General features: G+C 35.0%; 4 protein-coding genes across 4 annotated transcripts; 2 read left to right on the forward strand and 2 right to left on the reverse strand.

Moving 5' to 3' along the window:
- Positions 1-63: 63 nt before the first annotated feature.
- LOC120249725 (B3 domain-containing protein Os07g0679700-like) lies at positions 64-8,770 on the reverse strand. The gene is made up of 13 exons (XM_039258340.1): positions 8,595-8,770; positions 7,607-7,688; positions 7,402-7,503; positions 6,955-7,069; positions 6,368-6,800; positions 6,174-6,270; positions 5,756-5,930; positions 5,347-5,423; positions 4,645-5,070; positions 3,457-3,506; positions 2,558-2,671; positions 1,683-1,750; positions 64-1,009 (listed from the first exon to the last, which is right to left on the reverse strand). Exons 1-13 carry the CDS (start codon positions 8,720-8,722, stop codon positions 537-539), a joined length of 2,340 nt encoding a protein of 779 aa, XP_039114274.1. The 5' UTR covers positions 8,723-8,770; the 3' UTR covers positions 64-536.
- A 2,596-nt stretch (positions 8,771-11,366) lies between these two features.
- LOC120250473 (vicilin-like seed storage protein At2g28490) lies at positions 11,367-13,506 on the forward strand. The gene is made up of 4 exons (XM_039259294.1): positions 11,367-11,672; positions 11,766-11,953; positions 12,065-12,145; positions 12,630-13,506. The coding sequence occupies exons 1-4, from the start codon at positions 11,414-11,416 to the stop codon at positions 13,425-13,427; spliced, it is 1,326 nt and encodes a 441-aa protein (XP_039115228.1). The 5' UTR covers positions 11,367-11,413; the 3' UTR covers positions 13,428-13,506.
- Positions 13,507-13,991: 485 nt separating this feature from the next.
- On the reverse strand, positions 13,992-19,308 carry LOC120250368 (U-box domain-containing protein 62). The gene is made up of 8 exons (XM_039259173.1): positions 18,737-19,308; positions 18,378-18,660; positions 17,888-17,969; positions 16,246-16,303; positions 15,236-15,324; positions 15,044-15,139; positions 14,900-14,970; positions 13,992-14,499 (listed from the first exon to the last, which is right to left on the reverse strand). Exons 1-8 carry the CDS (start codon positions 19,122-19,124, stop codon positions 14,373-14,375), a joined length of 1,194 nt encoding a protein of 397 aa, XP_039115107.1. The 5' UTR covers positions 19,125-19,308; the 3' UTR covers positions 13,992-14,372.
- Positions 19,309-21,040: 1,732 nt separating this feature from the next.
- On the forward strand, positions 21,041-25,458 carry LOC120283433 (elongation factor P). Its single transcript, XM_039290117.1, has 7 exons — positions 21,041-21,229; positions 21,314-21,391; positions 22,869-22,975; positions 23,106-23,183; positions 24,182-24,283; positions 24,737-24,818; positions 25,233-25,458. The coding sequence occupies exons 1-7, from the start codon at positions 21,103-21,105 to the stop codon at positions 25,349-25,351; spliced, it is 693 nt and encodes a 230-aa protein (XP_039146051.1). The 5' UTR covers positions 21,041-21,102; the 3' UTR covers positions 25,352-25,458.
- The last annotated feature ends 38 nt before the right edge of the window (positions 25,459-25,496 follow it).

Below are 25,496 nucleotides of genomic sequence, written 5' to 3' on the forward strand. Positions count from 1 at the left end.
AAGAACTAATTGGAGTACCAGAATACAGCACTTAAAATAAATTGCAAAAGATTAACTATATTTCTATTTCCAACTTCCAATGTTAACATCCTTGCTGCACAAAATAAAAATGAGAACAAGCATCCTTTTACAAATTTGAAAACTTCACTATAATTGTGCTTTCAACTGACTACGAAGGAAATATTACAATATGAGCTTGGTTTAGCATGTATTGCATGTCTCTCTTCGTTAGCATTTCATTGAATTAACTCTCGTGCACATTGCTCATCAACAACACCACTTATTGACACTTGAGCCACTGAAACTAAGTGATTCTTATCGACAACTGTCTTCTCACTCTCTCCGGTGACTTGTTGCAAAGTATTCAAACTCAGGCTTACTTGATGCTCACAAGCCAAGTTGGCGAGCTTGTTCTGCTTCAGATAATTCTCCAAGGGAAGGTTTGCCTCCTGAAGAAGACTAATCATGCTAACAGGAGTCTGCCGAGCTTGCGAACAAGAATGTTTCTCTGGTTGAAAGTTCAAATCTATGATCCCCTAACTCATTTCAAGCTTCTCAGTAATTGAATTGTCACTGCCTGATGCTAATTCAGTTTCCGGGGCAGGATCTTGTAGGTGCCGAGTTTTCAAGGAACTGTCAGATTCCATCTCATCCTCGCATCCCCATGCTAGCTTCTTCATAGCCACTGATTCTTCGTATTCTGACTGGCGTTTCTTCTTCCTCATCATGAGTGTCTTGAACCGGCGTTTCACAGTCATGCACACATTGCACATACATGTTGGCTTGTGTTTTGGGCCCTTCCCACTGGGAGGTTGGATGCACACAATGCAAGTGCAGCCAGGCCGGTGTCTGGGGTGCCTAGTTGTGGTGGCAATAATGCAATTGCTTACATTATCATCATCAATTACCGCAGCAGTTGACACATCACCCAAACCAGATGCCTCCAGTTCTGGGAGGGCATTTTCCGAAATGCTGCCAGCAGTTGACCCTCTTAAATCTGAGTAAAATTCTGAAATAGGTCACAGAAATTTTCATTATCATGCAGTAAGAACATAGTAGCATGAAATGAATACACCAACATAGAATATGTGTTATTGTCAACTTGTCATAATTAACATTTGATTTTGAATGTCATCATCACGAAAGATGGAATTTGTACTTTCAGAATATAAGATCAAGGAGCAGGGATTCTGATAAGAGATGGGCGCCTCATATGCATATCTGTGTGGCTACATTCCTATCCAAAATGGTCCAAAGATGGTAAATGAAAATTATTCTAAAAACTTTAAGAGCGGAAAAAGCACGAGTTTGCAAGAAGATAGGATAACAATGACCCACCCACATACAGAATTAAGCCTTCTGGCCACTATCAGCGTGATGCCTTCACGATCTTAATGAGAAATGGTCTACTATAAAAGATGAGTTCCAGCATTCTAGAAAAATATCCCCCATCCTCTATGGATAAAGGTTATTATTATTGGATGGTCATAGCGGTAGTGAGGGAGTTTTTGATGACATGCAATGGCTCAGGGAATCCAGTTAATGGTAATCAAGATGCTAGATTCTTAATTCTTGGATTTCTTTGGGCCTGGCACCAAACTGGCATCAGTTGGTTATGGTGGTACAGCAAAAATATCCTCAGCATGCGTATCATTGAGTGTGAAAACTGAGGAAAAACAAACCTGCATTCAATTGGAGCATGTTCTGTAGCTCTCTTGAGCCAACTTCATCTGGCGCATAGCATGATGCTCTGCGGTAATTTTCAAAAGAAATTGAAATGGTAAAAATAATTGTTAGACCTGTTACATTACACCATGGAAAAGTGGTGGTAGTCAAAAAGAAAAAAAATTGTTACTCTGCAGAATAAAGGAAACCAAAATTATTATCAAATGAGATGAAATTATTTTGTGTTCTATAAATTAAATCAAGCAGAGCAGAGAGATGCAAATCACACCAAAGATAAATGATCTTTTTGAGATTAACAAAGTTCAAGTACCAGATAAATCCTAAAAACTGGTTGGCCAAAACAAAGATTGTCAAAACTCCATTGCTCTTGATAAGAAGAATTAACATTTTTATGTTAAAACCAATACTATACACTTTAGGTTAGTTGGCTGAAGACTTTTCTGATCCACTTTGAATTGTTTGAAACAGAAGTGTGGTTTTAAAAATTACAGTTTATCTTCCAAACTGGCAACAGTGAAGTCTGATAAAAAAAAAAAAAAATCCAACCATATATTGGCATGTGACCTCTCTACAATATGTACATGTTACAAGTAATGAACAAAACAATGATAATGCCATGACAGTAGGTTGATGAGCATCATGCTCTAAAGAGGCTTTGCATGATGATTGATGGATGTGCCTGAACAACCTCATCAGAAAGTAAGACTAGGAGGTTGTTGTGTTCATTTTGAAAAGGAAAATTAAAGAGGAATATCTTGTGATAATGGAGATCTATAAACTTTTCTCATAGGATAAAGTGATCAAGACATCCACAAGATACAGTAGTGGCACAAGTTATTCTTATGGTACAATTACGAAAAATGTCACTAACCTTTTCAGGTCCCACGTGTTATCAGCACACGTCCAGTTTGAGGAAAGAAGAACATCTAGTGGCAACCTATGCCATTTGAGGCAATCATCGCATTGGACCCATTGATCTAGTTCCCTATAAATAACAAATTTAAACAACATATATAAGATGAAAAATGACATGATCTTTATGGCAAATAGAATCCGTGCAACAAATCATACCGATGTTAATAAAATAATACAATCTAACAGCATTAAACATGTGAAGATCCATATATTACCATGGTTCATGCTTAAAGATCTAGGAAATCTATAAAGCTGGAATCCTTATGTTTGTCACCTTGTCTATGCCATTCTGTTGGTTGTCATTGTTGGGACGCAGTGGTTAACCTGGTCCATAGTCCCACATCACCTGTGAGAGCCAATCTCCCTAGCCTTATATATCCTAAGCCAATCCTTCCCTCTAACTGCAGTTATGGAAAAGTTAGAGTGGTGGGTCCCCTCAGACAATACGAGTATCGTAGCTCACTGCTCCGAGGGCCGTGACTAGGATCTTGGGTCCCACATCCGCTGTGGGCCCAAGGGGGGTGTTGGGACGCAGTGGTTAACCTGGTCCATAGTCTCACATCGCCTGTGAGAGCCAATCTCCCTAATCTTATATATCCTAAGCCAATCCTTCCCTCTAACTGCAGTTATGGAGAAGTTAGGGTGGTGGGTCCCTGTATTAACAGTCATAAAGATCATATGTTGAAGCATTGCCAGATAATTTGCATTTCTGTCATTGCAGCTATTTGCACAACTTTTCTATTCTACTCCAAAGTTTCATCAAAGTAATACATGTGCGTTTCAAGTCTATAACATCACTATGTTTGCTACCTGTGAGGTCATACTGGAAGAAACGGAAGTACCACAAATACTTACCCAGAGGCTTGCATTGTGAAGATAGTTCTCTTCCCAAAAACAGGTGGTTCCTGCACAGAAACAATGAGGATCGGATAAGCAGTCAGCAGCAAAGAAATGCTCCATTAAGAGAGCTACTTTGTTCAACATCCAATGAAAATATTTCTAAATGGCTTTTGCAGGAGCTATGATTCAAAGCTTGTACACTCATTAAGCTGACAAGTAGGCACTAGTATAGCTCAGAAACAAATTATATCAATTCAGAAGGCGAGTACAAGCAGTAGAAGAAGAAATAGTGTATCCAAGAGAATCACTTTGACGACAACTTCTTTAGCTTGGGAATTTTGGTTTACAGTTTGCATATACATATGAGCCACCAAAGGTCATTAACAATTCCCACAATTAGTCCAAAGTTTGCATCCTTAAGGATTCTCCATATAATAAGTAGCTTATACTAGCCTAAATTATGAAAAAAATGCTTATTAGTCATTTCTCTAGAAAGCATGTGAAGACCTGTTGGTCATGGCAGTGTTTAAACCAATTATGAAAATAAGAAGCAGAAGCAAAAATAGAGGTTTTCAAACCAAATGGGCAAACACTGCTTCATTAATCACTTATGAGAACAAAAGTGATAATTATCAATGGTGATTACACTGTATAAAACATTAAGGTTCGTTTACACCCATGCACAAGGATACACAACACAGTATTTGATTAAGTGATTTAAGTAGGAGACAATGTCTTATAGACATCAATGCAAAATATACACTGTAATTGACATTAGGTTAACAGTTAATAATCTTTCGTTTGGTATAATATATGACTTATGATTAAGTAGAGGTCACAATATCTCATTTTATTTATATTTTCTCTATTCTGGATAATTTTATCCTTCAAGTGAACGTACAAGCAGAGAAGATGTCAGGTGGATATTACTTGGTATTTGCCAGTGGTTTTGTCCCAAACATATCCTAGTGTTCTATATACATGCACGGGAAAAGGCCCCAATTGCACATACACATCCAGCATTAATACAGATGGAACAATTTGGTAATGTTAATGAAATTATGAAAAAGGTAGCTACAATTGAAATGTATCTGCATGGAGAATAAAGGTAATGGAAAGTAGGAAAGTTGGAAATGAGCAATTGAGATAGTACATGCAGTGGGAAGAAAAAAAAAAAACCCCACGTATCAGAGATGCACATACCTTGTATTCTTCAAATTCATGATCCTCAATTTCCACAATGCTAGGTTTCAATGATGGAGGAGGACGGAGCATATCCTGGGCTTCTTCCCATGTAAGTTTTAGTTCCATAGCATATTCATTGTCCATAAGCAGCCTCTTGCCTTTTGAACCAATACTAAGACTTCTTTTCATATCTTGAGCAAGTGAAGGCTTCAAAGACAAACTTTCATTTGACTCCTGTCCAAGTGTGCCTATCTTATGACAGCCAATATTTGCACCAGCTGAACTTAGATGCTCAGGAAAAGTGCTCAACTGTGGAACTGTAGTTCCCGTCAATGATGGAAGAAGTCCAAAATAGCCACTTAAATTAACAGGGTTCACAGTTACTCCTGCAGAATAGGGTTCATTGCCAATAGCACCATGATCAATGGCAGAAACTTGTGAATTCTGCTTCAGCAAAATAATTTGTGTGTTCAGTCCAACAAAACCAGCAATTCTCAACAAGAACACAACACATACAAAACCAGAATGACTATAAAACTCAAGAAACAAAAGATGGGCTAGCTGGGCAAGAATGTTGCATGCAGACTTGTGAGAATATTATGCTACCATTACCCAAACCCTTTTTGTTCTCAAGAGAGGTGACTGAGACAACATGCACACACACACACACACACACACTAAAGCACACCACAATATGATCATCATAGAATATGCACTTGCCTCTAAACTTGTGTTGTGTATTGCCTTTCGAAATCCCATGACAAGCTTTCCTTCAGGATCTATTCGGTTAAAAGTTACTGCAGTGGAAGGTCCCAAATCAAAATAATTAAGCAACAGTACTATACTCCTGTATATCAAGCTGCAAATCAATCAATAATTATCAGACATTAAAGAAAAACTATATGAATTAGGCAGCATAAAATAGAAACATAAAAAAAGAAAAATGATGCCTGAAGGAAGAATGAAAATTTATAAGACTCAAGCATTTCCTCAATGATAACCAATCCTTTGTTGGTTCAGTCATCCATTGTACACATTTCTCTTTGATGAGATGAGATAATCTATATGATTGGCACAAATATCTAACAGAAAACTAGCAAGAATTTCAATATTATATCAATACCCCTACCTGTGTCACCAGCTTGTAATTGCAGAGACTGTATACAAGGAGTAACACCCTCTAAGACATACATTCTGCTGTTATTATTTGGCCAAAATCTGAACTGGAAGACCCAATCCTTTCCCTTAGCATCTTGAATTCTCAAAGGTAGGCCTTCTGGTTGAGAAATAGGAGGAAAATATGCCTGCAAACAGTGTTCATAATAAGGCAATTTCAAGAGGGACAGGAATTCAAAAAAATATTTGAGAGGTCAGATGGGAGGAAAGATAACGAAACAAATGTAGTGCAATACTAGCCAGGAGGTCTCTACAGATTCCCATCAATCTCAGGGGAGACAGAAAAGCAGCTAGGATTAAAAGTGAAATTTTTCCTTGATAGCCTTGAAGCGGTAGATAGGAAACCAATTCAAGCAAATTGGGAAAATCACCTCCGCACATGCTTTGGGAAGAACCAAACGACCAATTCGACCTGCGTCACTTGCACTGAGTACTTTCTCAAATAATGGCAGAATCTTGGATTTTGAGCTTTAACAGAACAAAATCAAGGAAACAAACAGTGTAGGAAATGGAGAAACACTATATTAACACCATAAGAGCTTCAAAATCAATCAGTAGCGGATACTCGCCAGATATTTGTTGAAGTTCTATATCTGATATTCTTGGCCAGTAACGTGGAAGCATTTGATTTCGACCTTGACCTTGGCTGGGTGACCTAGTGACATGCACATATGGTAACATGTCCTTAGATACTTCTGATGCAACAGCATTAGATGTCTTTGGGAGTCTTCCCAAATGGTGGTGGAGCATTTGCATTTGCTCAAAAGCCGATAATGCTTTGTTATGCTCTCTTCCTTCTGTGGCTGTGTTAGGGAGAAGCAGCACACTAGGTTGATTACCTGAGTTACAATTAGTTAAAGTATTTCCAAAATTGGAAGTTCTCATATTGATGCTCAAGCGGCCGTCGCCTTGTCTGGAATTATGAAAAGATACAACTGGAATTTGACTTTTACTTGAAGCATGTGAACTTCCTGCATCTCCCACATGAGATGTAGCTTCTGCAGTCACAATTTGAATCAACAATAACCTGTTAGTGTCAGGTATGCCACAAAACACTCTTGCTACCCTAGTTTCCTTCAATTTTTTACCAAATCTTTACGCGATCATTTGTTGACACAAATGTAGATCAGAATAGGCAGTTGCAAACAATACCTGCTATTGACATGACAAAATCATTCACTTTTTCATCTTTCTTTCCTCTGATAGGATAATCAAGAAGCATACTAAGTGATGAAGGCAGCGGACATTGAACAACATGGCCAGGAGTCTGCATCCAGAAGCTCTGGCTGATTAGTATGACTTGATTTTGCAACCACAATTGAATATGTACATGACAATTAATCACCACATCTTAGCGCCAAAATTCAACAAAAGAATCACTGCACAATTACTTTAACTATGCTCATGAATACAATAAAAACTAGTGAAATTGATGAGTTTCTCATCTTTAAGCTATTTACCAAATATCCAGCAAAACATAACAATGTAGAATCCCTTTTAAGTTGAAATTTTATACTTCCTGGTAAAATAATAGAGAAAGTTAAAACTTTCAAGTTTCAGTTTTATTCGATATTCTATAACTGAGATAATTGAGCTTACTGGAGAAATATTTGAATTCTTCAAGCAACTATTACACTGTACTCCTCCACAATCTAGTAGGTCAAGTGAAGCATTTGAAGCTATACATCCACAATGCAGCCGCTGCAATTATCAGTTTGGATTATTTGTATAACAGACGGACACAATCAAAACCGAAAATTTACAAGCGCAAAAAATAAAAAATAATCATTGGCAGTTGTCTTACCTTACAGCAAAATTTGCATTCTCTCCACCCAGATTCTTTTTCATGAAATATGTCACAGAAAAGAAGTTGCTCAAAAGCCAATCTATGTCAAGAGACAACATACAGAATGTGGTAAGCGAAATCAGAAAGATGCAGTTCATATTGGTCACACAAGAGCCAGCACTATTTGGCTCCCATCAGCATTTTTTGTTCTAGATATTTGTAAATTAGCAAGAAAAACTATTTGTTGCAAAGGTAAAGTATGTTAGTCAGGATACACCACTATGAGATTAAGTATCCACCAAATTGGTAGAAAGTTCGTAACTAGGAAACTTGATTAATTATCATTCTGCATATTTGTCCCTGTTTTCCTTTATCATGTTAGTTTACTTCTACATAATTTAAAGGAAGTTAGTTTTACAAAGATGTTAGGTGCATAGAAGACATTCCCTAATTAATGTAACTGAGCAGGAATGGAGCTTCTCATCCATGATGACCAAACAGAGTGAAGGTCACTCTAGCAGACTTCAATTCAACTTATAATACCTGCGCAATTACCAATTTGACATTTTTACAGAAACCAAGTGCTCCGAATCAAGGATAAAAATTCCCAAAAAGATAGCAAGTGCAAAGATTCAAAAGAGGAACCAGAATCTAGGATTTGGGATACAATTACAGGTAATTAAAACCTTAACAAAAACAAACAAAAACAAAAAACAAAAACACAACCTTAGAAGTTCAAATCCAATTTCCACTCAATCCAATGCTTCCCCCAGCTCCACAAAAGTGTGGGTAAACACATCGATTGAATCAATCAGCAGCTCATAAAAAACTAACACAAAATCATACACAGAATCAACTAGAACTGGCATATCAAGTCAGTAGAAACAGAACAATAAGTACAAATGAGAAAAAAGGAACCAGAACAAGCATTGAGATCAACTCATGGAGCAAACAAGGAAACAAGCATCAGTTGCCAATCCAAGTGAAGTGAGTCAGTGAATGATACCCGCACTTGCCGCAGAGGTCGGCGAAGCCACCGGATCTCAAGCCCCAGCCTTTCAGCCACTCTCCGTCCGACGCCGCCGCGCCGCACGCCGTGTTCATGCACCGCTTCTTCGTCTCCAAGCGAACCATGGAACAACCGGAATTCAAAAGCAAGCAACACTCGGGAAAAAAAACACCTTTTTATTACTGGAACTGGAATACATGCAAATGCTATGGAACATTTGCATTTTTATCCTCCAATTTTACATATTATTGCAATATTTCTCATACTGCAAATCCTTATAAATTTATGGTTTAATTGTATTTTTTCATTGTACTTTCCAGATTTTTACTTTTATTTTTAAATTTGTAAAATAACTTAATAGGTCGATGATTTTTTTTTCCCCAAATTTGATTGATTTGAAAATATAAATAAATATAGTAACTTCATTAGTTTTATTATTGTATATGCCCCAAAATACTTTTATAGATTTAAAAGTTAAAATACAAAAAATACATTGAAAATTATATAACAAAACAACCAAATAATTTTAGGACAAATGATAAAAAATTTTCAGTGTGTGAAAAGAGACCAAAATTAATTTTTTAGAAACACATATGAGAAATTAATAATGCATCTCCATTTTAATAAGAAATGTGTGGTGGACATTGAAGAATTAACTTTATATCTGATTATACCAGTACTAACCTCTTGAACTACAATAATTTGTTCACCTTGCTATATATATATATATATATATACAAAACATAAGAATAACAAACACTTAAAACTAACTTAATTGTCAAAAGAGTGCCTTCAATTTCATAGAGCTAATAAAATCTTTTAAATTGATTGTGGTATGGGAAATTAACATTGCAACTTATGGACTAAAATTGATATATAACAAGGTTTTGATACAAATTTATGTAGTTAATTACTTTTCACTCCAGTGGATTGATGTTGAAAGATGGCCTTTTATTTGTAATGAACTCAAATTCAAGGGCCTACCTGAAAAATACCCAAAAAGAATATAAAAAAATGAAGTATGACGTGGCACAGTGATTGCCGTTCGATAGAGTGTGGACCCACCATTGCTTAAGTGATGAGTCGCCATCTCAAGCATGAAACAGACGGTTGGATGGGCCAGAGTGGAGATCGGATCTTTGAGATGATGTAGACCCGACACCCGTTTAGTTGAAACTGACCCTCTTGCCTCGGGATACACAACGCAAATGATTAAACTTTTGACGGCGATGCAGGCGTGATTTGAGCTAAGTTCTCTTGTGATTATGAGATTAACAAGGTACCGTATGATAATGAGTCTTTGGCTTTCTAATTAAAAAAGTGATTATGGACACTTAAATGATGATAACATGAGGCCTTTAATGATGATAATGAATTAAAAGCATAATAATTCTTAGGACTAATGCTAATTTAAACACATGAGAATAATGATGATGATGCGAAGCTCTTCCGATCATACATTTTCATCGTTATTGCTTATATATATATATATATATATATATATATATATATATATATATATCTTAGTCATTTTTCCCAACTTCGTATTGTCGTTTTTAAAATTTTTTGAAGAGTTTTGAGGCAATATCATATATAAAATAAGATAATTAAACAACTCCTACCATAGATACTATTTTATACTTTGGATTTCAAAGATCTTATGGACATTTATTGCATAAATAATTAGGTGTAATTAATGTATTTTAATTATTAATATTATAAGTAATATAAATAAAAACTTAAATGTTATAAAAAATTAAAATTGTTTCTTGAAACACTCTTGGAGTATATTATACATCTACTTTAATAGTATGTATAGAAATTTATTTCAAATATTACGTTTTATTGTGTATTATTAATTTTAAAAAAATATATTATATTATTAATCTTTTTGCTAAATCTGACAATTCTCAACGGAAGTAATAGTCTATCCAATATATATACATAGTTGTGATCATATATATATATATATATATTCGTCAACTGCATGCATTTGTAGAACGTTCGCAAATAAAATAAGGTGAAGAATGCATGTATGGGTAGATGTTGATTTATATAATTTTTTGGTGAAATCAATTTTAATGTCTGAGATTAAAAGAATTACTATCAATATAATAAAAATCGGATAATTGTTATCAACAAAAATATTATATATCCCACTTTACAGCATTGTACATCTCACTTTATTGTTTATATATTATTTAGATCATTATTTCATATATTGTTTGTTTTAATGGGTAATCTGCAGCTGTTGGATTCCAAACTGTTACTAAAAAGACGTTTGCAGTAAATTGATCCCCTCTCTTTCTATATATATATATATATATATATATAAATTGATCTTGAGCTTGCTGGTTTGAGCACAAAATAGTTTTGTGAATATCAAGAGTTTTGTGCAATTTTTATTTCTGAGCATTCATTGAGATTGTTACAAATTAAGAAACAATTAATTAACAATTTATAGTCAGTAAATTTCTTATAACAAGAAAGGCTAAACATTCATTAATTTCAATATGCTGAAATAAGTCAATAACACTTTTAACAGCAAGGATTAGTTCACTGTGTGTCATGAACCTATAAAATTAGAAGAGTCAACCATGAGAGAAACCCTCCGCAAATCCCAAACAGTTACGTTAGCTAAGCCCTAAAACCCCCACGTAAACCTTAATTTCCCATGCAAACCGGACACGTGTCAACACCAGGCTCTCCCTTCTCCCTTCTTAAGCTCATCCTTTTCCCAACATTCCATTCCCACACAGTACACAACAATGGCAGAGAAGCTGCTGCTATTGCTTCTGCTTGTATCTTGGTCTCTAATGGAGGTTGATGGGAAGAACCAAGGGAGAGAAGAAGTAAAGCTAATTAGTGATCAAAGTAATGGCAGATCACCCATGTTCATACTGAACAAGTTCAAGAAGGTGGTCAAGTCTGAAGGTGGAGAAGTTAAGGTTGTGTCAGGATATAAGTGGAAGGGGGATATTAATCCCATGCACATTGGTTTCATTACAATGAAACCTAACACTCTCTTCATCCCTCAGTACCTTGATGCCAACCTCATCCTCTTTGTTCAAACAGGTTTACTTTTGTTAATTTGATACTTCTTCTACATCTGATCTTTTTCTCTATAGCTATCTCAAAGTTGAGTTAATTGTTTGTTTGGTTAATTAGGGGAGGTGAAGGTAGGGTGGATCCATAAAGATGCATACTTAGTGGAAGAGAGGATGAAGATGGGTGATGTTAATGTTATACCGGCAGGATCAGCATTCTATTTTGTTAATGTGGGGAATGATGATGAGAAGTTAAGCATTATTTGTAGCATTGATGCATCAGGGACTTCCGAGTGGAACTCTTATCAGGTGATCTATATATACATATATATGTATTTAACTAGTTTTCTTTTGTCTTGGTTGCAATGACTTCATGTGAGTAATCATATATATATATATATATATAATTTATTTTGTTAGTCATTCTTCATTGGTGGAGGGAGGAATCCAACTTCAGTGATTGCAGGATTCGGCGTTATAACACTAAGAGCAGCCTTCAATGTAAGTAGATCCGGTCCTTCACTTCTTCTTGAACACTAATAAACCGTTGTCACTTGTCATGTGAAAATATAATATTAAAAAATAATTTTAAGAATAATAATTGCATTTTCATATATTTAATTTTTTAATTTAGAAAATAAATTAAAGCTATAGTATAAAATATTATTTTTTCTTTATATTATTATATGATTATTTATTGTTTCTTATTTCAGCATTTGAAACCTTGAAACTCCAAAATTTTACATAATGTATAAAAATTAAAAGGTATTTTAACCCAAAAATATACTCCAGTTGTTAATTTAAAAAACCAGACACCCATCAATTTTTTTTTTTTTTAAATTAGCATTATTTCATTAAGAAAAAATCTTAAATGGAATACCTCTGCTTTGTTCTCTTGTTTAAATAAATTGGTGATTTATCCATTTTATTCAAATATGTATATATATATATATATATAATCAATCTATAATTTCTTCATTTGAAGGTCACCATGAATGAACTAAGTTTTCTGATGAAGAAAAAGAGTGGACCAATCATCTACATGACCAACACAACAAAAGAACAGCACTTACTGCCTTCCATGATAAAACTCAAACTCAAACTACAACAAAAGCAATCAGATAATGGTAAAGAAATACATGAAGATGATGATGATGATGATTATCAGTATAAAGAGAGCTACAAAACATGGTCATGGAGAAAACTCGTCAGCTCACTCATTAGCAAGAAAAAGAGAAAAGGTGGCAGAGTACACTCACCAGAGTCCTTAAACCTCTATAACACTGAACCAGGCTTCTGCAATGACTACGGTACAAGTGTTTCCATTGACAAGCATCAGTATTCTCCTCTGAAGATCTCCGGCATCGGTGTGTATTATGTGAACCTCACCGCCGGCTCAATGATGGCTCCGCACTTTAACCCAACGGCAACAGAGTACGGTGTTGTACTTAAGGGATCAGGGATCATTCAGGTGGTGTTTCCGAATGGAACAAACGCCATGACAGCAAGAGTGAGAGCTGGAGATGTTTTCTGGGTGCCAAGGTACTTCCCTTTTTGTCAGATTGCATCAATGGATGGATCATTTGAGTTCTTTGGATTTACAACGTCGGCGAGGGAGAACAGGCCGCAGTTCCTCGTCGGAGAGAGCTCGGTGTTGAAGAGCATGATGGGGCCGGAGCTTGCGGCGGCGTTTGGGGTGGCGGAAGAGTGGCTTGAGAGGGTGGTTGAGGCGCAGAGCCAGTCGGTGATCTTGCCACCTTTGCATGTGGAGGGGAAGAACTAAGAGAATTGTTATCTTATTAATTAGTGTGGGGTCTCTTTCTTCATTTTTTTTTTTTTTATTTTATTTATGAGATTTTGGATTTGGAGGATGATAGGAAGATGAGTTTCTGATGTTGTGAATAAAATGATATTATATGTTTTATAATAAATGGAGTTTGCAAATAATAGTTTTAATTGATTGCTTTTAAGTTTCAAGTGGGATTGATTGTTTATTTTAAGAGTTGAAAAAAAAATTTTGAAATTCGAGAGTTAAAATAAATATGTTTTTAGTTGATAGATTAAGGAAAGAGAATGGTTACATAGACCAATGACACATCGGAGAACAAGGTTTTTCACACATTCTTATGTTTGGCTTGGCAAGAGATGCAGGATTTATAAGATTATTACTATAGATCAAGAGAAAGAGTGACAATATATAGTTTATATCTGTGATAAAATAAAAATGATTAAACAGTGTCAGCTGTAGCATAATCTCACTCCATTCATTCATCCATTCATCAATATTTCACTCTTGTTTCCATCTGACTCAAATTTTCACTTGAGCCAAAGGCAACTAGATCACCAATAAATAAACCATTTCAATTATATAAAAGAAAGCACAATAGAATTACAGTATTTCAGCGTTCCTGGTGGGTTTTACAAATTCCCAACAAGAGGCATACAGTTAGCCAGCCAACAAAACCTATGCCCAAAACCAAGCAGAAAAACTAAACTTACACAAGACCTACTAAACAGACTTTCAACATAAACACTCAAGGATGATTTTAAGGCCTTTAGAATGTAAGTACGCCAAAGAAGGAGCCGCCACTGTATCCATATTGCATGTACAATAATAACATAATAATCTTGTGCAGAAGCATTTCCACAAGGTAACTGCGCCGAAGAAGATAAATAGGAGGGTGTTGTCACCACTGTTGATCAAGTATATGTTACCTTGTACCACGTTTTACAGCCAATTTGGAGTGATAGCTTTATTTGAACTCACATTAGAGGACAGTTCATCAGTAAACTTCGCTAAAGAGCGATATTGCAATTTGACACTCTCTGCGTTGTCCAGTGTCTTGACCACATACCTGTGTTCATGATCAGATGTTACATCTTTAAAAGATGTCTCTTTCAATAGATGCTTTGATTTGAAATATAACAAAATAAGCTTATTCATAGCAACACCAAACTATTGGAAGGTTATCTACAAAATAACATGCAGGAGTCTAATAGCTTTCCACTCAGCTGCTGAAACTGATGATTAAGCACGCAAGTGGGATATGCCAGCATGGCCAGAAGAAAGATCTAATGAGAGACTTGGTGAAGTTCACATTAATTCCTAGCCCATATAAAGTGACAAATAAAATGGGCGACCAAGGAAAAACAAAGGCTACAACAAGAGATAGAACCTCACAATAAAAGTGCAAGAAAGGGATCAAATTATCACTCAGCTACTAATTATAATATTGAACTGCAGAAATAACTAACCATCCATTTAAGCATTGTGTCGTCACAACAGCAACTCGTCCAACAAAACGTTGCGGTGTCCTCTTGTTTCCCTGAGAGAATTTCAATGTAATCCTTAAGTTACATGTCGCTACAATGAACAATACCAAAGGGTTTAGGCTGTACCTTGATTATAACTCGGTCTGAGACTACAAATGGAAATTGGACACCTTTACCCCGACAAAGGTCCAGAGGAAACGGGTCGTCATAACTACATTTTTCCTTGACACAAGAAAAGAGATTGACTTTAGAAGGAATATTCAGAGATAAGATATAATAACAGAAGGTACTCTGATGAAAAAGGGGGCTTGAACATACATGTTCAAATCTGTCTCTTCTTCTTTTGGGTGCTTTCGAGAATTGTGACTCTTCTTCACGGTGGAATGCTTGGACTGCAGCCCGGAGTGCTAAAACGATGCAGGAAAAATTCTTAAGATAAATTGGAACAGATCGCGGAAAGGGAATTTTTTTTTAACAGAATAATGATAAAGCCATGAATAGAATGTTGTCATATTTAAGATAGTCACAACATTAACAAGTAAAAATTTATGCATACTGCCAACAATGTCAGAAATGATGGCAGAGGTCTTCTAATTGCTACATCAGCTGGTAAGACAACATATAACTATCCTAGAGAGAGCTCCTACAATTTGACTTCCAATTAGTGTGGTCCATAATGAATTATTTCACCAAGAACAAATAAGCAAGCTCCACTTTGGTTCATAAGTTCAAACGTAAATTATATTGAGATGTGTGCTGTATAATTTATAAGAGGAAGTGAAGCAGGAGGGGTCAGAAAGTTTTATCCCAAGAAATAAAGGAAAGTAGAACCACCATCATTTGTTTTGCATTCATCCAATTCCAACCGGTGGGCGTCAAATAGGCACCAAATTCTAGCTGTACTAGACAAAATTAACGTGGATAAAAACCAAGAAAAAAAAACAAAAATAAATAAATTTGATCTTATCCTATTCATTTAGATCTTGACGCTATCACCAATAGATAGATAAAACTAATAGCTACCATGAAGTCAATAAAAATTTATTTTTTGGACCTTTTCTTTTAAATTTTATATTGAATTTGTTAAGGATAAGTTTTTTAGTTAGAATCAATTATCCTTTTAGATAGGATTTAAATTCCTACCATTAGTTTAGTTGGGTTTGGAGTCTGTTAGTAGGTTTCAGCAGTGGAGGAAATTAGTGAAAGGCTAACATTCATTCACAAAGTTCCTCTTGTTGTTACTCTGTCCAGGAAAATTCAGCCACCTTATAGTTTCATTTTATTTGATCAGCTTCTAACTCTACTGAAAAATAAGATAGATGGCATACCCAAGTTAGGCCGAACTAAGTCTTCTGAAATTGGTTGTGAGCACTTGAAACAAGACTTCTGCATATAAAACACAAAGTAGAAAAATCATAAAGATCATGAGTATTCACTAAGTAAATATTTTGTTAAAGATACAAATAAATATGCCAAGAGTACATTCTGCAGGAATGGCAACGTTGATGAAGACACTCTACGGTCTAGACCCAATTAAAACAAGTATACTTGCGTTCATCACACGCATGACAAATACATAGAGTATCACTCAATGCTAAATGGAGGCATCAATAGACAATTATGTTGTTATAGGAAAATGGAATAATTATTCATTAAGATATATTTAATCAATGATGGATTTAGTTTTATTATATCTGATAGTAAACTCTATCCAAATCACAACAAGAAAATTAAATACCTTCATTTGTTATAAAGAAATCAGCATAATAGAAGCCTATCTTCACAGAAGACCCTAAAATGGAAGGAGTGTAGTTGGATAGCAGAATCTTACTTTAAAGATGCCACATTGAATAACAGAAAAGCTCTTGAATATGCATATGCTGATTTCTTTAAAATTGGGAAAAAATTCCTTTATCTTAAAACATGCTACACAGCTACGAGCTCCTCATCACTTGTTTACACATTATAGAGAGAGGACAAGCAAACCATCCAAACAGTTGGCGTGAGACTTTAGTGGATTAGCAAACAAATCATCCAAATTATTCAGAGCATGAGATGTTAGTGGATTAATGGGTAAGACTTACGACTTTGTGAGCCATTCCTTATGTGAATTTTATTTTCAATTAGATAATAACATTTTAAATTTCTAATTTAACAATTATGAAAAAAAAGGCAAACATTAGGAATTAAATCTAGAGGCATTGTTATTGCACTAAAATGCTTATACAGGCCACCATATAATTCTCCAAGGAGGGAAGCATGCACTCAGTGAACATCTAAAGAAAGTTCACCAAAAGAATACAAAGACCAGCATGCAACGGAAAACCACATGTAAAGCAGGACACAACATGACGCACCTGAAGGCAGTAAACCACTAATTTTAATATGGTTATGACTGATATGGGGAAATTGGACAAAAATTGCCCTCGCAAATGAATAAGCTGAAGAGATGAAAGAATGCCCAATAGGGGACCAGCGACAGGTCACCAACAAATGGCATCGGACGGTATATGTAAATGAGGGATGAATGAAAGGCATCCGAAAGTTCATTTACATACAAAATTTATATGCCATGATGTTATATTATCCAAATATAAAAACAGAGATCATCTCCTGGTTTTGATGCAAGATGAGAATCTATGCCTCTATCTGAGGTGACAGTGAAAACAAGGCAGAAGCACACCTATTGACAGTAGAATTGAGAGTCAAAGAGAAATTCTCTAATTTTGCTAGCATTACCTATTTATATTTAGAATTTCATTTTACAAAGAAGTATTATTTTATACTTTACACTTAAGAATACACATGCACAAATCACTACTATGGTACCACATATGAGTTAGAAATATTCTTCCAATCACAACCAACATGGACTACAAAGTATCAGATATTTAGGAGGAGGATACCTAAAAATTTTTTAGAGCAAGGTAGTACTTAAAAACAATATAATAAGAGGTAAGGAGTTCTCACCATTCTATAAACTTGTTGCATGCCACCGCTACCAAAAGAATGCCCACATGGTAGTATCATTGCATCATCCATAAGAGCACCTCTAGAAAACAGCAGATTCAAGAAAAAAATAATAAATAAACTAGGAATTCCAGAACACACTAATATGCGTTGCCACAAAGTGCTATTCAAATACAAAATTAAAAAGATGAAATTTAATTGCATTTGATATTTTATAGTTTTGAAGTTTGCTTTGCTTGAAGAGTAGCTTGAGATGGTTACAAATCAATGAATTAAACTATTACTTCCAGCCCCAAGCTAATGGCAATTTCAAATTAATACTATTAAATGCACAACTCTATCTGTACAGATTCTAATCTTCAAGTTCTTCCAGGCAATGCACATTTGAAAACCAAAATGAGGATGTGGAACACTAATGCATCAACTTAAAGCAGGCAGCCACCGATGGTAAAAATAGTGAAAAGAAGTTCAAAGAAAAATCAGAACTCACGTAACAGGATCTGACAGGTGTGTCCTCAGAGACTCCCCTAAATCGATCGCCAATCCACTCTCCCGCCTCCCACCAAAACTACACCCATGCTCCCCTCCTATCTCCTTATGGCCCAAACTGGATCCATCTCCTCCATGCATGATTGGAGTATAATAATTCTCTGGCTCAACTATTGTAATCTCGTTATCATACCCGCCTTCCCGCCCCTGCTCCTGCGGCTGTTGCGAACCAGAACTCCCCCTCATTCCGCTCCCATCCTTCGCCACCATTCCTCTATTCAATCCTGAAAGACATATAAAAGGCAATTCAGCATCAATCTCAACAAAATCAGTAAAAAAAAAAGACAAAATTTTGCTAACCGAAACACGAATGCTGCTTCTGCGAATCGGCTCGCGCGTTGCAAGCCTTATCCGAACTACTCTGGACGCTGCCGCTACTATTATTGCAGTGCTTGTGATTTCCATTGTCAACGGACACCAAACCCTCGTCCTCCTCATCATCATACCCATCTTCATCGTCATCCTCCGATCCATCGCCACTCGACCCAGGATCTCGGATGGTGTTCCAGTCCCGGTTCTGCAAGCGCGACTCCTGGCCCATACGAAAGAACCCGCCGCCCCGATCATCAGCTGTATGGTTTCCGGCGGCGCGAGGAAATTGCAAGGCGGGGTCTTGGAAACCGATGCGGGAGCTGAGACCGTTGTCCATTGTCCTAGGATGAGCCAAATCAAGCTCCTTCGAAGCCATGAAGATGAAACCCTAGCTCCGGAGCTCAGCCTAGATAGGATCAGTAAAGATTGGTTGGATGGAAGATGAAACTAGGGGTTTGTTCGCCATTGTTTGCGCTCGATGAGAAGCGCCGGAGGGATGGCGACCAAGATCGAGAAGAGCCGAGGTGAGAGGTGAGAGGCGATGGAGGGCGGGTGGAATTGGCATCGTGCGCTAAATTAACATTAATATAATTTTATACATTTTTTATTTCTATTTTTTTTATATATTTAACTTAATATATAAATATTATTTGTATAATATTATTTACCTATTATTAATTTTATTTATATTACACTAGTTTTTACTTTTAACAATTATTTATCTAATTTAAAATTGTAAAAAATTCTCCTCTGCTAAAACCACTTAGGTCAACTAGTTAGCTTTATTAACTCACAAGTAATGTCTCAGTCTACACTCACGGGCTCTAAAAAACTGGTGCTGATTTTTTTGTCTAAAGTTTAAAATTTTTTTATGCAAAGTGAGAACACATGTATGATGAAGTAGTACCTTCATGTTTAAGTCTATTCATAGCATAATTTATCTATATTTTATATATAAAAAAAAAGTAAAAAACAGTATGAACCATTGAAAATAAAAAATTTAATATAATTTATTTTATTAAATAAATTTACTCTAATTTAGAACGGATTTGAGAAAATTTTAATTCATAAAGGATGCATAGAACCAAAATTATTAAATATGTATTAAAAATGTGAATAATACAAATATTTTACACTTATTTTTAAAAATTAGCATCGAGTATTAATTATAAACTGTAAAATAAGATACTATTTGTTTCAAAAGATATTTTTAAATAAAATACTTGTAAAGATTTTAAGATTCATTCTCCAATCAAAAGAGTTAATTAAGCTTTTTCTAAAGCATCTTATTCTACAATAATATTTTTAAAAGTATTATGTTCTTACTTCTTTATTTATTTTAAATATGATAAATCACATAACAATGGTGAACATATGCATAGAATATAACCACAACCATAAGCTCAATGATATTTGTACCCTCAGCTAGGAGCGGAGCAAAAAATTGTATAGTAGGGGGCAAAATGCAAAAAATAAATAAATAAATAAATAATTAATTATTTTTTGCTATTTCTTTTAAGATTTATAAAAATGTTAATTTATTGTTTAGTTTATACAAAATCAAGAATGAAACAATATTTTTTTATAAAATTCGCTAAAAATATAATTTTATATATTATATAAAGTAATTTGTAAAAAACGAAAAACAAAAACATATATTTTAAAAAAAATATATATACTACATATATAAAAAATATCAATAGATCAAATAGTAAATTTTTGCAAATATTTTTAATTTGTCCTGATTTTAATAAGTTTATACATTTTTATTATTTTCTTAAATTTTTTATTGTTTATTTATTAAAAAACTATAAACTTAAATTATAAATTATTAATTTGATTAAAATATGAAATTATACTTACAAGTTTTATAATGATGTATATTTATGTGGCTAAAAGTAGTCCAAAATTATAAATTAATGACTCAAAATTCATTAAACAATTATTTTAAAAAAAAACTCTTGCTACAGTGATGTGTAACTATTTATCTATCACTGTGGCAAAAATGGATTTGACGCAGGATTTGGTGCTAGGTTGAGTGTGTTTTGTGTCAAATCTATTGATTTTTTTTTTTTTCAAATTTGACCATGGTCAGAAATCCCCTTAAAGAATAGATATTAATTTGTAAAAAAAACTCTATATCTTTAGTGAACAACAACATCTTATGTAGCTTGTCGCCTTTGTCAAAAATCCTTATACAAGATACTGTTTAACTCCAAATAATAATAATAATAATAATAATAATAATAAAAACCAAACTGGCACGTGACAGGGAGCCAGCATGGGCTCAAACCGGAGAGGTTACTGGTTAGCCCTTATCATCAAGCAGGAGCGCGAGAAGAGAGCGAACGAGGATGGCGGGAATGGCTGCCCTCCGGTTCTCTTCCCGCTCGGCACCTACTTCTCTTCCGATGCTGCGCTCTGGATTCCCGATGAAGGCTCGGATCCTCGCCCCAATGCCCCTTCGATCCAGATTCCCAAGTATGCACGCGCTTCTTTCCTTTCTAACTTTGCCCTTTCTTTGTATGAATGCTGTATGTTGATGGATTCCTTCTTTTACATCAGGAATTTACGCGTTCTCGAGCAATGACATCAAAGTGGGTTCAAATATTGAGGTGGATGGAGCGCCTTGGAGAGTTTTGGGTAATGGCATTTGATATTTGTTCTTAACTTGGGAAAGTTCCTTTTTTTTTTTCTTCTTTTTTTTTTTCGGTATGTTGAAGCTAATTTCAGCTTTTATAGTTTTAGTTTTAGTATAAATGCTGGTTGTGTTGTGTGTTTTGCATTAGTTAGTTCTCAATGGGCATGGTAAAAGATCAGTGATGATAGCTAGTTCTAGTGGAGGACAGAGACTGGTTCCTTCTTGATGTTTTCATGTGAAAACATATGCCTGTTGGCAGGATGAAAATTCTATGGAAATTTGAGATGAATCTTTTGTAGTATTGCTTGTGGTCTATAAAGGAAGACGACCATCTCAGGGCAAACCATCATCTAGTCTATCTGGCAAGTTAGCTTGGAAATTGGATAAAATTAAATGGAGATCTTTGAGTGGTTATTCATGGCATGTTTAACCGTTGTTTGTAAACTCCTAATACTGAAAATCTAGGAGACGTTCTTTTTTATTTCTTTCTCCGTAGAAGATAATTACTTGTATAGATATTAATGAAGGTATTTCTTCAGAAAACATGCTTTTTAAATGCTGAAGCATGCTTTGTTTGGGCTATGATAGAATATTGATGCAATTATAATAGCCCAAAAAAGAGTATTTTTGGTAGTCCTTTGAATTTGTTTGGAGCATAATCTTATGGGAGTAATCTGTGTCATTGTGTGCTTTATGTCTTCTTGTTTGTTGAAAAGTATGATTTCAGTCAGTTGAATGATTGAAAGAGGAGCTGCAGGGTAATATGCCAATCACTTTCACAATACTTGCTATCATTTTTGAAATTTTCTTTCCCTCAAATTGGTGTGAAGGATCCATCTTCTAAAACATTGTGTTAGATTATTTGGTAGTTTTCATCATGTTATTATTCTTGGTTTTCAATTCTATGTTGTTTTTAATGTTTACACATAAGGATTCTCTTAAATTAAATGACAGATTCTGCAGTTTTAGTCACTGTGGTGTCGGGTATGGAGAAATGCCAAACATAGAATAACCACTAAACATATAGATCATTCACAACATGTGCTTTTATAGTGTTTGGGAAATTTTTCTCTGATTATGTTTAATATACCAAAATTTACAGTATTAATAGGAAATGCGAGCTTTCATAATCATGGTTGCATGATGACAAAGAGTTGTGTAATGATATTTTAGTGCAAAAGAAAATTAATTAATCAAGAAGAAATGAGATATACCATATATGCGAAGAAGAATTTTTGCATAATCTCTTCTTTTAGACAGTTTGCTGTAATTTTATGCATGCCCATGCCTATATTGTTTTCACCATAAAAAAAATCATTTTTTAAGTATTCAGATTGTAAAATATTCTTTTGCAGAACATATTTGTCCCACCTGTATTCCTTGTGTTTCTGAAGGCCAAGTCTTATATTTCAGTTCATTTTCGCAAATTATTTGCTCAAATAGTAAGTAATGTTGTGTTATACTGTCATGGATCAATAGAGTTTCTTCATGTAAAACCTGGGAAGGGAGCAGCTTTTGTGAGGACTAAAGTACGTAATTATATCACTGGCAACACAGTTGACAAAACTTTTCGAGCTGGCAGCACGGTAATATCTTAGTTTAACTTTTTTGTTAATGACTTAATTTAGGTACCTTGAAGAACTTTTGATTTGTATCTTTATCTCTTCACTTCATCTTGGATTTTAATCGCTTTTGCTTATTACTTCATTCCTGCAGATAGCTGAGGCAAATGTTATTAAAGAGACTAAACAGTACACTTACAAGGATGGCTCTCAGTATGTGTTCATGGACCTGGTATTGATCTATTGTCTTTATTTATTTTCTTTATCATGAATTTTTCTGGAGTCTGTTCTAAGAGGTGTATCTCAAACCTTAATTCTCTTTAAATATCTTATTTATGTAAAATCAATGATAGAATAGCTGTGGTATTTTTATTTTTTGCAATTAAAACCACAATATTGTGGCGGGTTTAAATGACTTGCATAAAAGCAGTCTAAATTCACAAAATTGACGTGCCAAGGGGGGTTATATGCGTAAATTTTTATGTCTTCTTGTTTCTTCTCAATACCAGATTGGAGACTATGATAACTTTGTTAAAGCACTCTGCATATTCGGGTATCTAGTCATGATGAAAATAGTAGCAGCATCAAAGTAGAGTTATAATAAAGTGAAAAGTTCTGAAATTTATAAGTCAAGTTTGCTTGAGACTTCTGGAGTACAACACCTCTGTAGCTCTGATTTTTATATGTGACATGGTTTATACTGATGATTGAGACAAGGATGTTGAACATCACTAAATTGCAAAATCAGCATAAATTGACTGGAGGCATACAATTTGGATTCTTGATTTGTGTTCATGCATGTGCTTGTGACAAAAGAAATTTTAAGCCTTTCATGATAATCTCTTATCATAAAGCATTAAATGAGGAAACTTATTTTGAACTATAAGTCCCATTCAATTGGAGCAATATAAAGTTGGTATAGAGTTTGAATATGCACTTGATAAATGGTTCTCTATTCAGTTCTTATTGTTTTCCAAAGAATCTAAGGTAACCCTAATTAGAAGCATCCATTCTAGTGGACATGAGTGTTGCTGTAAATACACTTGGATGTAGCTCTTAAACATAAGAAGTGCTGGCCAAATCATAGTTCTGTGTGATTTTACTTTTTTCCATTTGTCATGTTGATTGTCTATATTGATGCTTGTTATGTGCTTAGGTTATAGAACAGAGGTCATCCCCATGTTACTCATATCTTCAGATACTTTTAAGTACCTTGCTGCATGTTCACAGGCTTCATACGAAGAAAGCCGCTTGAATGAAGCAGAAGTTGGTGACAAAAAGAAGTGGTTGAAAGAGGGAATGGACTGCACTTTGTTATTTTGGAACGGACGGGTATTTCTCATGTCTTTTTCTTCTTCTTTGAGACTCCATAGCCTCTGTTTGGATAAGGAGATGCTTTCTTTTACTAATTATTGTATTCAGAGCATGCCATGGGGGAATCAAACCTAAATCACACCAGTCTGTTTCATTGTTTTGCAATGCACACCCATATTTGTCCGTGCAGCTCATGCATGGTTGGCTTTTGTACAAAAGCTTTTAGTATTTTTATTATGAATATGGGTGCCTTTCCCTATCCACGTTCTTGTTTCTCTGCCAATGATTTGTACTAGTAATTGAGCTTGCTGTTTGGTTTACAGCCTTGTGACTCCCCATGGTGGTCATTCTTTTCTTCCATTAAGCTAGTTATATATACATGGGATAGTCCTGAATGTTAAGAATATTGGACATACATGTACATTTGCCTAATCACCTAAACATGACTATGTTTTCAAACTTGGTTTTCAGGTTATTGATTTTGAACTTCCCATCACTGTTAAGCTAACTGTGGTTGATGTAGATCCTGGTTTGAAAGGAGATACTGCACAAGGTATGCTTATATATTTCTCTGAGAACCTTCTCCAAGATCCAACCACAAATTTTCCTGTCCCAAATCGACTCTTTGTTGAATCTGTCTTCTGAGTGAGATTTAAATTTTGAGCAGCATTCCTTAGGGCATGCTGTCATTATTTTTTCAGCATGGTGTGATGGTTGGCATTTCATTCCATTATTAGACTATCACTAAGTACCTCTTTTGGGGAATTTAATGTTCCTAGTTTACCAAACATCATTATGCGCACCCTATATAGGCCTTAACAATGATCCTATGGAAAATTTAGTTTTTCAAATAAGCAAACTGCCATTGTGAGGGTGTTGGAAGTACCTTGTCTTTTCTTCCTATCATAAACTGAGATTATGCACAACTTTTCTGTTCTAACATTCTCAAAATCTTAATGTATGGCAGGAGGATCAAAACCAGCTACACTAGACACAGGAGCTGTGGTGAATGTTCCGCTGTTCATAAATACTGGCGAAGAAATACTAGTGGATACAAGAACTGGGCAATACATGAGTCGCGCATAAGTAGCTTCAGAATTCTTCCTTGTTACCCAAATTTTGTTGTGAAGTTTACCTGCTTTTACTGATCTTTCACGCTATTCAACAATGAAAACGAAAATTGTCTTTTTTGATGCCGGACTTATTACTGTTGCATGCATTCATCTGTGTG

This window comes from Dioscorea cayenensis, chromosome 19 (genome assembly GCF_009730915.1).
Source record: "Dioscorea cayenensis subsp. rotundata cultivar TDr96_F1 chromosome 19, TDr96_F1_v2_PseudoChromosome.rev07_lg8_w22 25.fasta, whole genome shotgun sequence".
Taxonomy (NCBI): Eukaryota; Viridiplantae; Streptophyta; class Magnoliopsida; order Dioscoreales; family Dioscoreaceae; genus Dioscorea; species Dioscorea cayenensis.